Here is a 15,116-nt window from a genome sequence, read left to right as displayed (position 1 = left end):
ATATAAACAATTAAGGGAATAATTAATCATAAATGATCTAAATTTAAATGGCAATACAAAGTCTCTGTAATTTTAACTGAGACTATTTATATTATTATATAAAATTTCTCTATTTTATATGATTTTAATTAATTTAAAACGATGAAATTTTACATTGATAATTAAATATGTTTAATCGCAATAAAGTAATGATATTCAAAAGAATTAGAAAGACAAATTATATCTTTTGTTTCTTTAAATTATTTTATGAATTAATGAATAATGAATGATAAAGATAAAAGTATAAAGATTATAAAAACTTATTGATGTTATCTCTCAGAGGTTAGCTTAAAATGTAATAAAAATCATCATTTTATATAATTAAATTGATAAATTAAAATGTTTTGATGAAAAAATCTAATTTACAAAAATCAAATTATGTCAAAACTTTCATCAATTGATGTCTGTAATTTATTCATTTCTCCGTTTTTAAGGATCAAAGATATTCTAATTAAAGGAATTAAGAAAACTTTCTATACTAGAAAAAAAAAGAGAGTACATTTTCGAAATTCAAAAGTAAATAATTAGATTTTATGGGGGAATTCTAGAGTTTTTTAAAATTTATTACATGTTCTTAATTAGAATCTCTTGTGGAGATTTCAATATACTGTTTATATGAATATGTTTTATTTAATTTATATGTATATATTTTTTTAAAAATTTCTTGTTAGGAAAGAAGAAATTTTATTTTAAATTTATTAAAATTAAGTTTTTTAAAAAATTATTTTAAAATGAAACTAATTATTGTGTTTACTAATCAGATGTTGCAGCTGATTCATTTGGAATTATTAATATTTTTTATTTTTATTTTTCTAATTTGTTTAATCTATAGAAACTAATTAAACAAATTTTTAGAAAATTTAAGAATTTGTTAAGAAAAATATTAACATTTGCTGACAACTAATTTAGAGAATCAACTAATTATTTACATTGAATTTACACGAAAGCTATTTGTATGGAGCATAGATAGAGTTAAGATGCTATCAACCAAATTCTTTACAATTTTAAAAAAGTTAGTGACTTTGGTTAGAGGAGATAAATAAAGAAAATTACAACAATATATTACAAAATAACAAATTAGGAAGAGTTCAACAATTTATCTCCTCTCAATACATCTGGGATGGCTAGATTAAAATTTACGATCAGTAAATCCTTTAAGACCGTGTAGTCCGAAAGTGTAATCTAGAAAGAGTGCCCACGAATTAATACTGCCTGAGAGTAGAATAACGTAAGATTCTCTAAACAATCGCTTCCTGTTGTATAAGATGTGTCAGGTGCGTTATGGCAAACAAATTAGTTGAACTTTAATCTCTTTTAATCGGAAAGCTTTCAAACCAGTTAGACAAACTTTTCATTTTTGATAGGGAGGTGTCAATAAGGCAAAGAAAAGAGCTTTTCTTAAGATAGGATGGAGATACGATAAAGAAGAGCATAAGTCTTTTCAATGTTAACAACTGTAGCGAAAAGTGTAAGATGCAGAGTAAAGTACTCTGGAAAATGAGCAATATATCTCTCTCCTTTTCTCATCACCATTTGCGATTTGACTAGTCGCCAGTTTTAATCTACGTTTAGATCATAGTCATGCACTTTCTAATTAGATCTTTTCTTTTAAGTTTAACAGAGGAAAAAAAAGGGCAACATAAGAGATGCGCTCTTTGCTTAGACAATTAGCGCTATCTTTACGAAACACATAAATAATGATGAGACAGAAGACCAATTTGTTTTAATTACTTTGGCATCTGTACTTGTTTTTCTTTGATTAGATAATGTATCAGTGTGACTGGGTCTTGCTAAACTCGTAGACAACTTCAATTGATGGGCTCTTACCAACAAACACGGATTTTACAACTACTTAATTACGATTGTCTGACGGTAAACAAATTTCCCAATAATCTTATTTTGAAAAATCTTTTGCTTCCTTCTTTTTTTCTTATTTAAAGAAAGAATATCTGTTTATTTGTTTGTTTTCTTACGACTTTTATTTTTTCCGTTTTACTGCCGATTTTAATCTACGCTAATTACATTTAATTGAAATTTTAAAAGAAATTAAACCGATAAAATCCTGTTATTTGTGGAATATTTTAAAAAGCTTTCAAATCTGACACATTCGAAGAGAAATAAATGAAAGCGATTTTCGACACACAAAAATTACAACGGAAATATTATATTTCCTTATTTAATATCTTCATAATTAATAACTGTAATGACATGTTCGTTTCCAAAACATTATTCTTAAAGATATGAATGTCAATATCCTTTATATATATATATGAAAGAATGACTGAAGTTTGATTTATTACTTTGTCTAATCTTAACTGAGTTCTGAAAAAATATTATTCTTTCGATATGTAAATTATTATTAATTTTATTTTGCTTTAAACTTGGATAGACACTTAAATTTACAGTTTCTTTGGTTATTTTTTTAGAAAATAATATAAATCGAAATACTTCTTAAGGATTTTAATACTTTTTTTTATTTAAAAAACAATAATGAAAGTTATTTATATAAAAGATTTTTAAATTTATTTCTATTTTCTTTCTCCTAATTTTAATAACCCTCCTTCTTTCTCTTTGTTTTTTTTTTTCTTTTTTACATTTTGAAAACAATAAAATTAATTATTTTGAACGTAAACGTTACAGAGAAAATAATTGCATAATTCTTGAAAATTTCCATTAAATTATTTAATATTATTAAATAAAAACATTTTTAATGTTTAATTAATACTGAAACAGTAATAAAAATTTAAATGCTTAAATTATTTTATAGACGAGATATAGATAATAGTTAATTTTCTTTATTCTCCTGTAAAGCAATCTTCCCTGCAATAAAACACGATCATAAGGAGAAAACAACCATCCTTGTTTAATTTTAATTTTAATTTAGGATTCGCTTTTATCAAGATTATCTTATTGATTTTTGTGTTCTAACCATCAACTTACACAAGAAACTGCTTCAATATATAAAGAAGATATTTCAGTTGAAACTAATTACATTTTATAGTATGATATATATATATTAAATTCATCAGTTTTTTAATCAAATTTACGAATAAGTTACGCTCAAATAAACTTATAAGTATCATTATATCTTAATTACTTACTGGTGTAATATACAATAGATTTTCTTTTGTTGTAATTCGTTCCTGGTATCTCGACCACACATTCGAATGTAGTTGCATCGTCTATCGATAATTCTGTATAACCGAAACTTCGATGAAGTTGCACATCATATGTGACATTGTCCATGCTGACTGCCGTCCTGACGTCTTGAACCACAGCAGGACTACTTAAATATGGAGGCATCTTATACAAAAGCAACTTGGGCTTCGGAAACATCCCTGAAGCTTGACAACTTACATTAATACTTTTTACAGTTCTGCTATATGTTAATTCCATATGTTTAGCTGGAACTAAAATAAATATTTATTAATTTTTTATATACAATAATTTTTTAAATAAAAATAGTTTTAATTAATTTATAATGTTTTCTCGTTTTACTGTATAAGTAATTTCAAAACAAAACAACAACCAAAAAAAGTTTTGTTTATTTTAATTAAGAAAATTTTTATTATTAATTGCTACTTTAATCATAATAAAAATAATAAAAAGATATAACAAGTCATTTATCATAATAATATAAAAAATAGTTTAAAAATACTTTAAAACTTTAAGATCATTAAAGAGGAGCAAGTTATTAAATTTGGCTTAAATATTACCAAGAAAATCTACCTGTCTGGAAATACTTAAATTCAATATTTTTATATTTTTTTCCTTCCTGTTTTTTTAATATGGAGAGCAAACTTTAATGATCTTATCGTTATACATACGTGTTTATCTGGCAAAATGTACACACACACACACATATATATGTATGGTTACGTATATAAATGCTTTTTGTTAATATATTTCATGATATAGATTTAGTCAATAAACTAAAAGATAATTATAAAGAGTGAGGTGCCTTTCTGGATGAAAAGACAAATGTAAAAAAAAATATTAGAATTGATATATGAATCGAACACAAACGGATATTGCAATGTGGTTATTTGTATAACGCGCTGTTGATTTTTTTTCGAAACAGTTGAAAATGCGAATAAGAGATGCGAAAAGTACACAGAAAGACGATTCTAGTTCACGTTTGAAATGTACTTTAACTGAAAAGAAATCTAAGAATAGAAGTTCCAGGCCAAACTAAGCAGAATCCAGTTTCGTTTCTCTCAACACGAGATGAGAAAACTCGTGGAAATTCAATTCTTTGTTTGATACGAACCGTTGTTAGTCTTTCACGTCTGAAAATTCGCTATGTAAACTGCAAGCATCATCCTTTCACCTCTAATCGGTTGCTTCTATCAAATACTTGCATGGTGTCATGGGACTCACCGTAAACTGTCATGTTCTGTTCCCGGGAGTCTTGCCCCGCTAGTGATGTCACGAGACAAGTGTATTTGCCACTCAGCTCCGTTGTTGGATCCAAGACCTTCAGGGCCCTATAACGAGAATAAGCGTCGACTGTGTTCACGCTGAAATTCAGATCTAAACGATCCTGAAGTATCCCAGATGTATGCCGTATTTTCAGTTCTGGTATCCATTGATATACGGGCTCCAAGTTTTCATTGAAGAACCATTTTACCACAAGTCTGATGTCGTTCTCATTGTAGACGTATTCACAATCTAAAATCACAGAATCCTCCGTTCCGTTTTCCACGTACCTTGGCACCGAAAATCTTCTTATCTCGACAGCCAAAACTAAAACAAAAATAATAACATTTTATCCCTTTTTTTAACAGCGTAAATTAACATTATTTAAATATTATATTTTCTATATTTTTTTCTTTATAAAAATATACAATTTAATTAATTGATTTATAATTCTAACAAATACAAATTTGTATTTATAAACTAAGAAAACAGAAAATTTAACAGACAATAACAGAAAAACTGCATGTACATTTTAACTGCAATTAACTGTATTTATTATATTTATAAATGAAGAATGATAAAGTAATACAATTTATATAAAAATAGCACTAATGATTTTCTATTAATTGATAAATTCTTTTCTCTACAAGATTAATTTCTTCTACACTTTTACAAACGTATCGAGTGTCTTGAAATTCTGTACTTGTTAGGGTTTATTAGAGAAGTAAAGAAAGTTGTTATCTAAGTCGAAAGTTCATCAAACAACAGGTTTTTATTACATTATATCTAACAATAAAAGAGAATTATTTTCTTCTTATTTCTACTTATTACTTCCCAGAAGAAAACTATATTATTGTGTAACTTAAAAAATTAATTAATCATTTATTTTTTTAAAAAATAATTACATTATATAATTAATAAAAGTAAACATTTTAAAAATTCTGTAGTATTAATTTTTAAACTTTCTCGATTTTCTGTAGTTTAATTTCTTCATAATTTATATCATTTTACATATATATATATATTCCTTTCTTTGTATTAAATTTCTGTGAATTTTTCATAAATAATAAACGAAAAAGCAAGCTTTGTTATCCTCTCCACCATTTCGGGTAATGTGAAAGATAAAAAGAGTTATTTCATTTGAAATTCTAATTTTGGAAGATGTGAATAAAATTTTCATCTGTATAATTTGTTAATGTATATATATATAAGAAATAAATATAAATAATGTATATATATGTATACAGATGAAAAACTTCTTTACATCTTCATATGTTCATAATTTTATATATATATATATGATGTGTCTTGCAGATAAATGTATATATACAAAGTAAAGGAAAATATCTCTTATAGCATTTTAAAATAAAAATAAACAAGTCTTGAATATTTAATTTTAGTTTAAAAAAAAAATCCAATTTTATGTCATCAAATTATAATTTTTCAAAAGGACAGAAGTAATTATTTGAAGTGCTTCATTTCCTCACTGATAAATTCAGAATATTCAGTTTAATGTCATCTTACTAGTTTAATAACAAGCTTTAAATTGCATCATTTAATAAACATATTTATAAAAATATAAAAATAAATAAAATATTAAAATATAATAATGATAAATCTGTATTTTATAAAATATAATTTAATTAAAATTGACAATGATGTAAAGAAAATACTTATTAATTTATATTTTTCTTTATATTATTTATGAAATGCAAGATTTTATTATTATTATTATTATTATTAAATAGCAAATAAGGCCTTGTCAAGCCGTCAGTATTTTTCGTCAAGTGGCATTTAGTTTGGCTGTTGCAGAAACAGAATTAGAATTCGAACACCGAGATTTACACCTTTGTAATATTTTAATCAAGCCAACACGTGCGAAATCTTTAACATATTTTATTTCTGGAAAGAATTTTGAAATACCGACTGTTGGCATATTGGCTACGATAATCGATTTTACATTCAGTCGATTAAAGAAAGGTAAAAAGTAGAAAACGTTAATTTCATTCATCGATATTTTTTGCTCAAGGTCCTATTAATTAAATAAAGTTAAACTGCACCAGAGTTAGTAAAAAGTAAAAAGTAAATATAGACAAATCGTCTATATCGATATCGATATCTGAAGTAATTAAATTAAAAATAAATACAGTCGAACCTCCAATAACGGCCACCTCTAAACAACGGCCATTTTTTATGTTCCCGTCAGTGCCCGTTTATCAGAGTATAAAAGTTGACTGCAGTATAAAAATAAAAATGTTAATTATTTTCTATCGATATAATTGACATTTAAAACATTTTTCTATTTTAAACTAGATTATATACAATAAATAACTTATAATTAATTATATTTTTAAAAAAATATGTTGTTACATACTATTCGCAAGACACTTTATATGTTTTTCTTCTAAAAACCTTGAACTACATGTACATAGGCTATACCTACTTAGTCTTTATTGCGAAAGTAATTCTAGAAGAGCAAATATTCCTTACAGCTATAGAAAAACAAAATAAAAATGATTTTAGAACAACCTTCGTGAAAAATCCTTCTTAAATGGAACATAAATTTTAAAATTATTGTATTTTTAATACAAAACCTTCGTCATATTTTTGTTCATTCAATATGGTAAATAAATCATTTTTAANTAATTTATGAGGCCTAAGAATGCTACAAATTAGCATTTTTTTTTAGGCCTCCTACTTCGTTATGCTATTTATAAGCCTTATAATGTCTATTGAAGTATACAATAGTAGAATATTTTAAAAATTCGTTTAAATTGTTTCGTTTATATGCGTGATGTTTATGATCTTAACACGCTGAAAGTGAAGAATTTCATAGGCTATAATGCTGTGAAATTTGGGAATTTTATAAGGTTAAAGGTAATATCCTAAGCTGCAAAAAATGGAGGATTTTATAATAATTGAAGGCTCTAAAACTGGAGAATTTCGTAAAGAACAAAGCTGTAAAAATGGCGGATTTTATAAAGGTCAAAGCTATGAAAATAAGGCTAAACACGTAAATTTATCATTTTCCTACGGACGAATATTAATATTCTGTTTAATTTGTAGAAATTTCATACAATTATCATCTCGTGTTTAATCTGAAGAGGATAAAATTGAATCATAAAATAAAAGGGGTCAAGAGAAATTCTATTGTTTAATTCAGTTAAAGTAGTTAGCTTGAATTTGTACATATAAAGGCGTTTTAAAGTCGTAAATCTGTCAAAATTTAATGGAGGGGTCTTATACATTTGAGGTTTTTGATGACAGTTTTAATGAATGTTGTTAGGAAGAAGTGCCGACTTAACTACAGGGTCTAAAGACAGGTTGGATTAATAACATAACCTAAAGAAGTGATGAAAGACTGAACCAATTCACGCTACCGTTGTGTGTTTTAAGCTTTCCTTACATTTTAAACCCTATTTTATCCCTATTTTACAAAGCCAAGACATTAAAATATTTATATTAACACTTATAAACTCATAAAAAATTAATTTAAGAGGTTTAAATCTATGCCTCATCTCTGGGGTGTTCTAACGTCTCACAGGCCTATAACTATTTGGCCTAAATAAAAGGCCTATGAACTAATACATCTGGAATTAAACTTAAGCTTTAACATATAACAGGCCCTTCTCTTACATCAAATAATAATACACGTAAAAATTTTAGGCCCTAAGCTAGATATAACCTGAGTATATGATTATACAAGCTGTAGGCCTGGAGAATGATAATGGAAATCATGCCTCACACGGCTACATACCTGTGTATTTTATATATGTACCGATCATGCCTTAAGTTCTTCGCAAGCAACGTAAGATACTTAGGCATTTACATATATATAAGACAAGAAAACATGGCTGCAAATTCTTCATACTTAGTACCGATCATGCCTATGAATTCTAAAAGCCTAATTATACACACCTAAACTGAAACTCTTTAAATACTTCAAACAATTCTAAGAAAATTAAGCAGAACCACATTCTTCTGGGGTGGGGGGGCCTTACAGAATGGAAAAATACAATAAATTAAAAACCTTAACAGCCTTTAGACTATGACAAACAGGCACGCAATTCACCATACTAGAAAGAGGATGAAGTATAAAGATTTTTCTTTAAAAAAAATCACAGAATTACGTGATGAAATTTCAATAAAGTGCCACCAAACAGATGCCATGTGTCTTCGTTACATACCATTCGTGCATTATGTGGAATTCTGGTAAGGATAAAGAGAAAAAAAAACACCAAGACAATGTCAATTCATTCCTAAGTGAAGGTTGTATATCTTTAGAATTGGATAAAAACGAAATCCAATAAGGGTATCACTCACCCTGTGACAGGTTTCACGAATGTAACGTGACGCCCAATTGAGCAGTATCTAGTCACGAGATAGTAATTCCACTAAGATATCACGTATATATATATATATATATATTATATTACGCAGTTTCGTCTCTCTTAAAATTCTTAAATAAAATAATTTTGTATAGGCCTATGTATTGTGTAAAATAAATTTTTCTTCCTTTATCAGATTTATTCAGAATGACAGTTAAATACGTTAAAAATTAAATAAAAGTTAGCAATATTATCTATTTTAATTAATTATATATACGTAAACATATTTTTGTAACGTTTATTAATTCGAAAAATTTACTTATTGGGTTGCAATTTGAAAAAATTGTAGTTCTATAAATTCCTACTTTCGAAAAAGAACTTAGATAGATAAAAGTCAAGATCAGATATGGAAAGTTTAGGGATAGGAAAAACTAATTAATTATATTCCAGTCTAAACCCGAAGTCAAATGATTTTAATTTAAAAATCTCCTTTTAAACGAAGTTGCATATAGATGACAGACAAGACTCTATTGTTATCAGGAAAAGTGTGATGTACAGGGGCAAGACATTACTAATTTGAGATCGAGAGCATATATTTTAAATTAAATACATTTTAAAAATATAATTAAAAATTTTTGCTCGTTTTCAATTTCAATTTTGCAAAGTAACAAATAATAAATGTAGCATTTGTATATCTACTACTTTCGAACGGTTGTAAAGTTGGAGTTAATATAAAAAAAATTTTTAGAAAAATTTTTATAAAATCTGATATTTTGTAAAATTTATTTTAAAAAATAATCAATTGTTCTTATAGTTCCTGCATAAATTGATAAAGAAACGAAAAGATGAATATTAAAAGTTCTGCTCGGTTTCAAACTAAAATCATTTCGATATTAAAATAAAAAAATACAAAGACAGAATAAAATAATAAATTTGAAACTTACAAATATGAAAAAACATAAATTTCCAACCTAGAAAGCACGCTAATTTTAAAATGGAAGATAATACTTGAAAAATGTCCTATCAACTTCTATAAATCTAAAATGAAGGTAACTGGCGTCATACCGTGCACTCGTAAAAAAGCAAGAAAGTCATTTCAACCGACAAAAAAAATAAAAATAATAAAAAAATAACAAAAATATATATCCGAGAGGAATTTACATTCATTATTCTACTCAAAAATTATCTTCCATTTTAAACTTATCGATTAGAAACATTACGGGGAAAAAATAAGAGAAGAATTATAAAAAAAAGAGTAGGGAGGAAACGTACTTGGTAGGTTGAAAGAATTATTATTTTTCTTATTCGTCTCGTCACCACCCGGACACAAAATTTCATTCTTTCTGTATACTTTTTGTGATTTGGTAATCAATTTTTGAAAGGAATTGCCTGTTTTTCCGGCTGTTATACATTGCCTTGTTAACGGCGTACATCTTTCATGCAGTAAATCCAAGCAAAACGACATTATGCAGATGTCCGCTATGGCAATTTGTCGTCAGTTCACTATTTGATTTTCCTTTACTCTTTTCCTTCTCTTTGTTTTCTTTTATTCGCCGTAAAAAGTTCTTTACCAAGAATATAAAATATTAGCTTATTTGTTCTTGGTTTGATAAACTTGTTGCGCTCCAATTTAAGTTTATATGATATTGTCTTGTACTGTACAATACTTTTCCTTAATATTAAGTCAAATCTGTTACAATTTTATAATGAAATTTATGCAATTTCTCATTATTTCTTCAATAAAAAAATAACAAAAATTTTTTATTTTATTTAAAAAAATATTTATGTTTATTTTCTGCCATTTATTTATCTAAAAAGTGATTCTATATAAATGTTTTATGAGTTGTTTTTTTTCCTAAAGTACTACACATTTTTTAATTTAAAAAAATTACATAAATTTATTTTTAAAATATTCAATATTTTAANCCTTATTTAATATCTTCATAATTAATAACTGTAATGACATGTTCGTTTCCAAAACATTATTCTTAAAGATATGAATGTCAATATCCTTTATATATATATATGAAAGAATGACTGAAGTTTGATTTATTACTTTGTCTAATCTTAACTGAGTTCTGAAAAAATATTATTCTTTCGATATGTAAATTATTATTAATTTTATTTTGCTTTAAACTTGGATAGACACTTAAATTTACAGTTTCTTTGGTTATTTTTTTAGAAAATAATATAAATCGAAATACTTCTTAAGGATTTTAATACTTTTTTTTATTTAAAAAACAATAATGAAAGTTATTTATATAAAAGATTTTTAAATTTATTTCTATTTTCTTTCTCCTAATTTTAATAACCCTCCTTCTTTCTGTTTGTTTTTTTTTTTTTCTTTTTACATTTTGAAAACAATAAAATTAATTATTTTGAACGTAAACGTTACAGAGAAAATAATTGCATAATTCTTGAAAATTTCCATTAAATTATTTAATATTATTAAATAAAAACATTTTTAATGTTTAATTAATACTGAAACAGTAATAAAAATTTAAATGCTTAAATTATTTTATAGACGAGATATAGATAATAGTTAATTTTCTTTATTCTCCTGTAAAGCAATCTTCCCTGCAATAAAACACGATCATAAGGAGAAAACAACCATCCTTGTTTAATTTTAATTTTAATTTAGGATTCGCTTTTATCAAGATTATCTTATTGATTTTTGTGTTCTAACCATCAACTTACACAAGAAACTGCTTCAATATATAAAGAAGATATTTCAGTTGAAACTAATTACATTTTATAGTATGATATATATATATTAAATTCATCAGTTTTTTAATCAAATTTACGAATAAGTTACGCTCAAATAAACTTATAAGTATCATTATATCTTAATTACTTACTGGTGTAATATACAATAGATTTTCTTTTGTTGTAATTCGTTCCTGGTATCTCGACCACACATTCGAATGTAGTTGCATCGTCTATCGATAATTCTGTATAACCGAAACTTCGATGAAGTTGCACATCATATGTGACATTGTCCATGCTGACTGCCGTCCTGACGTCTTGAACCACAGCAGGACTACTTAAATATGGAGGCATCTTATACAAAAGCAACTTGGGCTTCGGAAACATCCCTGAAGCTTGACAACTTACATTAATACTTTTTACAGTTCTGCTATATGTTAATTCCATATGTTTAGCTGGAACTAAAATAAATATTTATTAATTTTTTATATACAATAATTTTTTAAATAAAAATAGTTTTAATTAATTTATAATGTTTTCTCGTTTTACTGTATAAGTAATTTCAAAACAAAACAACAACCAAAAAAAGTTTTGTTTATTTTAATTAAGAAAATTTTTATTATTAATTGCTACTTTAATCATAATAAAAATAATAAAAAGATATAACAAGTCATTTATCATAATAATATAAAAAATAGTTTAAAAATACTTTAAAACTTTAAGATCATTAAAGAGGAGCAAGTTATTAAATTTGGCTTAAATATTACCAAGAAAATCTACCTGTCTGGAAATACTTAAATTCAATATTTTTATATTTTTTTCCTTCCTGTTTTTTTAATATGGAGAGCAAACTTTAATGATCTTATCGTTATACATACGTGTTTATCTGGCAAAATGTACACACACACACACATATATATGTATGGTTACGTATATAAATGCTTTTTGTTAATATATTTCATGATATAGATTTAGTCAATAAACTAAAAGATAATTATAAAGAGTGAGGTGCCTTTCTGGATGAAAAGACAAATGTAAAAAAAAATATTAGAATTGATATATGAATCGAACACAAACGGATATTGCAATGTGGTTATTTGTATAACGCGCTGTTGATTTTTTTTCGAAACAGTTGAAAATGCGAATAAGAGATGCGAAAAGTACACAGAAAGACGATTCTAGTTCACGTTTGAAATGTACTTTAACTGAAAAGAAATCTAAGAATAGAAGTTCCAGGCCAAACTAAGCAGAATCCAGTTTCGTTTCTCTCAACACGAGATGAGAAAACTCGTGGAAATTCAATTCTTTGTTTGATACGAACCGTTGTTAGTCTTTCACGTCTGAAAATTCGCTATGTAAACTGCAAGCATCATCCTTTCACCTCTAATCGGTTGCTTCTATCAAATACTTGCATGGTGTCATGGGACTCACCGTAAACTGTCATGTTCTGTTCCCGGGAGTCTTGCCCCGCTAGTGATGTCACGAGACAAGTGTATTTGCCACTCAGCTCCGTTGTTGGATCCAAGACCTTCAGGGCCCTATAACGAGAATAAGCGTCGACTGTGTTCACGCTGAAATTCAGATCTAAACGATCCTGAAGTATCCCAGATGTATGCCGTATTTTCAGTTCTGGTATCCATTGATATACGGGCTCCAAGTTTTCATTGAAGAACCATTTTACCACAAGTCTGATGTCGTTCTCATTGTAGACGTATTCACAATCTAAAATCACAGAATCCTCCGTTCCGTTTTCCACGTACCTTGGCACCGAAAATCTTCTTATCTCGACAGCCAAAACTAAAACAAAAATAATAACATTTTATCCCTTTTTTTAACAGCGTAAATTAACATTATTTAAATATTATATTTTCTATATTTTTTTCTTTATAAAAATATACAATTTAATTAATTGATTTATAATTCTAACAAATACAAATTTGTATTTATAAACTAAGAAAACAGAAAATTTAACAGACAATAACAGAAAAACTGCATGTACATTTTAACTGCAATTAACTGTATTTATTATATTTATAAATGAAGAATGATAAAGTAATACAATTTATATAAAAATAGCACTAATGATTTTCTATTAATTGATAAATTCTTTTCTCTACAAGATTAATTTCTTCTACACTTTTACAAACGTATCGAGTGTCTTGAAATTCTGTACTTGTTAGGGTTTATTAGAGAAGTAAAGAAAGTTGTTATCTAAGTCGAAAGTTCATCAAACAACAGGTTTTTATTACATTATATCTAACAATAAAAGAGAATTATTTTCTTCTTATTTCTACTTATTACTTCCCAGAAGAAAACTATATTATTGTGTAACTTAAAAAATTAATTAATCATTTATTTTTTTAAAAAATAATTACATTATATAATTAATAAAAGTAAACATTTTAAAAATTCTGTAGTATTAATTTTTAAACTTTCTCGATTTTCTGTAGTTTAATTTCTTCATAATTTATATCATTTTACATATATATATATATTCCTTTCTTTGTATTAAATTTCTGTGAATTTTTCATAAATAATAAACGAAAAAGCAAGCTTTGTTATCCTCTCCACCATTTCGGGTAATGTGAAAGATAAAAAGAGTTATTTCATTTGAAATTCTAATTTTGGAAGATGTGAATAAAATTTTCATCTGTATAATTTGTTAATGTATATATATATAAGAAATAAATATAAATAATGTATATATATGTATACAGATGAAAAACTTCTTTACATCTTCATATGTTCATAATTTTATATATATATATATGATGTGTCTTGCAGATAAATGTATATATACAAAGTAAAGGAAAATATCTCTTATAGCATTTTAAAATAAAAATAAACAAGTCTTGAATATTTAATTTTAGTTTAAAAAAAAAATCCAATTTTATGTCATCAAATTATAATTTTTCAAAAGGACAGAAGTAATTATTTGAAGTGCTTCATTTCCTCACTGATAAATTCAGAATATTCAGTTTAATGTCATCTTACTAGTTTAATAACAAGCTTTAAATTGCATCATTTAATAAACATATTTATAAAAATATAAAAATAAATAAAATATTAAAATATAATAATGATAAATCTGTATTTTATAAAATATAATTTAATTAAAATTGACAATGATGTAAAGAAAATACTTATTAATTTATATTTTTCTTTATATTATTTATGAAATGCAAGATTTTATTATTATTATTATTATTATTAAATAGCAAATAAGGCCTTGTCAAGCCGTCAGTATTTTTCGTCAAGTGGCATTTAGTTTGGCTGTTGCAGAAACAGAATTAGAATTCGAACACCGAGATTTACACCTTTGTAATATTTTAATCAAGCCAACACGTGCGAAATCTTTAACATATTTTATTTCTGGAAAGAATTTTGAAATACCGACTGTTGGCATATTGGCTACGATAATCGATTTTACATTCAGTCGATTAAAGAAAGGTAAAAAGTAGAAAACGTTAATTTCATTCATCGATATTTTTTGCTCAAGGTCCTATTAATTAAATAAAGTTAAACTGCACCAGAGTTAGTAAAAAGTAAAAAGTAAATATAGACAAATCGTCTATATCGATATCGATATCTGAAGTAATTAAATTAAAAATAAATACAGTCGAA

General features: G+C 25.9%; 1 protein-coding gene across 1 annotated transcript in view; it reads right to left on the bottom strand.

Annotated features, from left to right (window-relative positions):
* The window catches only part of LOC111625172, a 38,596-nt gene extending 23,698 nt beyond the window's left edge, over positions 1–14,898 (bottom strand). The window contains exons 1-5 of the mRNA XM_023368235.1: positions 14,886–14,898; positions 12,924–13,289; positions 11,645–11,953; positions 4,420–4,785; positions 3,141–3,449 (exon numbers count right to left, since the gene is read on the bottom strand). Of these exons, the coding sequence (XP_023224003.1) occupies positions 3,141–3,449; positions 4,420–4,785; positions 11,645–11,953; positions 12,924–13,289; positions 14,886–14,898 (1,363 nt within the window). The remainder of the gene's footprint in view (positions 1–3,140; positions 3,450–4,419; positions 4,786–11,644; positions 11,954–12,923; positions 13,290–14,885) is intronic.
* Positions 14,899–15,116: the final 218 nt, after the last annotated feature.

Source organism: Centruroides sculpturatus, unplaced genomic scaffold, assembly GCF_000671375.1.
Source record: "Centruroides sculpturatus isolate CEXI.00-Female unplaced genomic scaffold, Cexi_2.0 scaffold258, whole genome shotgun sequence".
NCBI lineage: Eukaryota > Metazoa > Arthropoda > Arachnida > Scorpiones > Buthidae > Centruroides > Centruroides sculpturatus.
The sequence above is the reverse complement of the archived record's forward strand: the minus strand, read 5'-3'. Positions and strand labels throughout refer to the sequence as shown.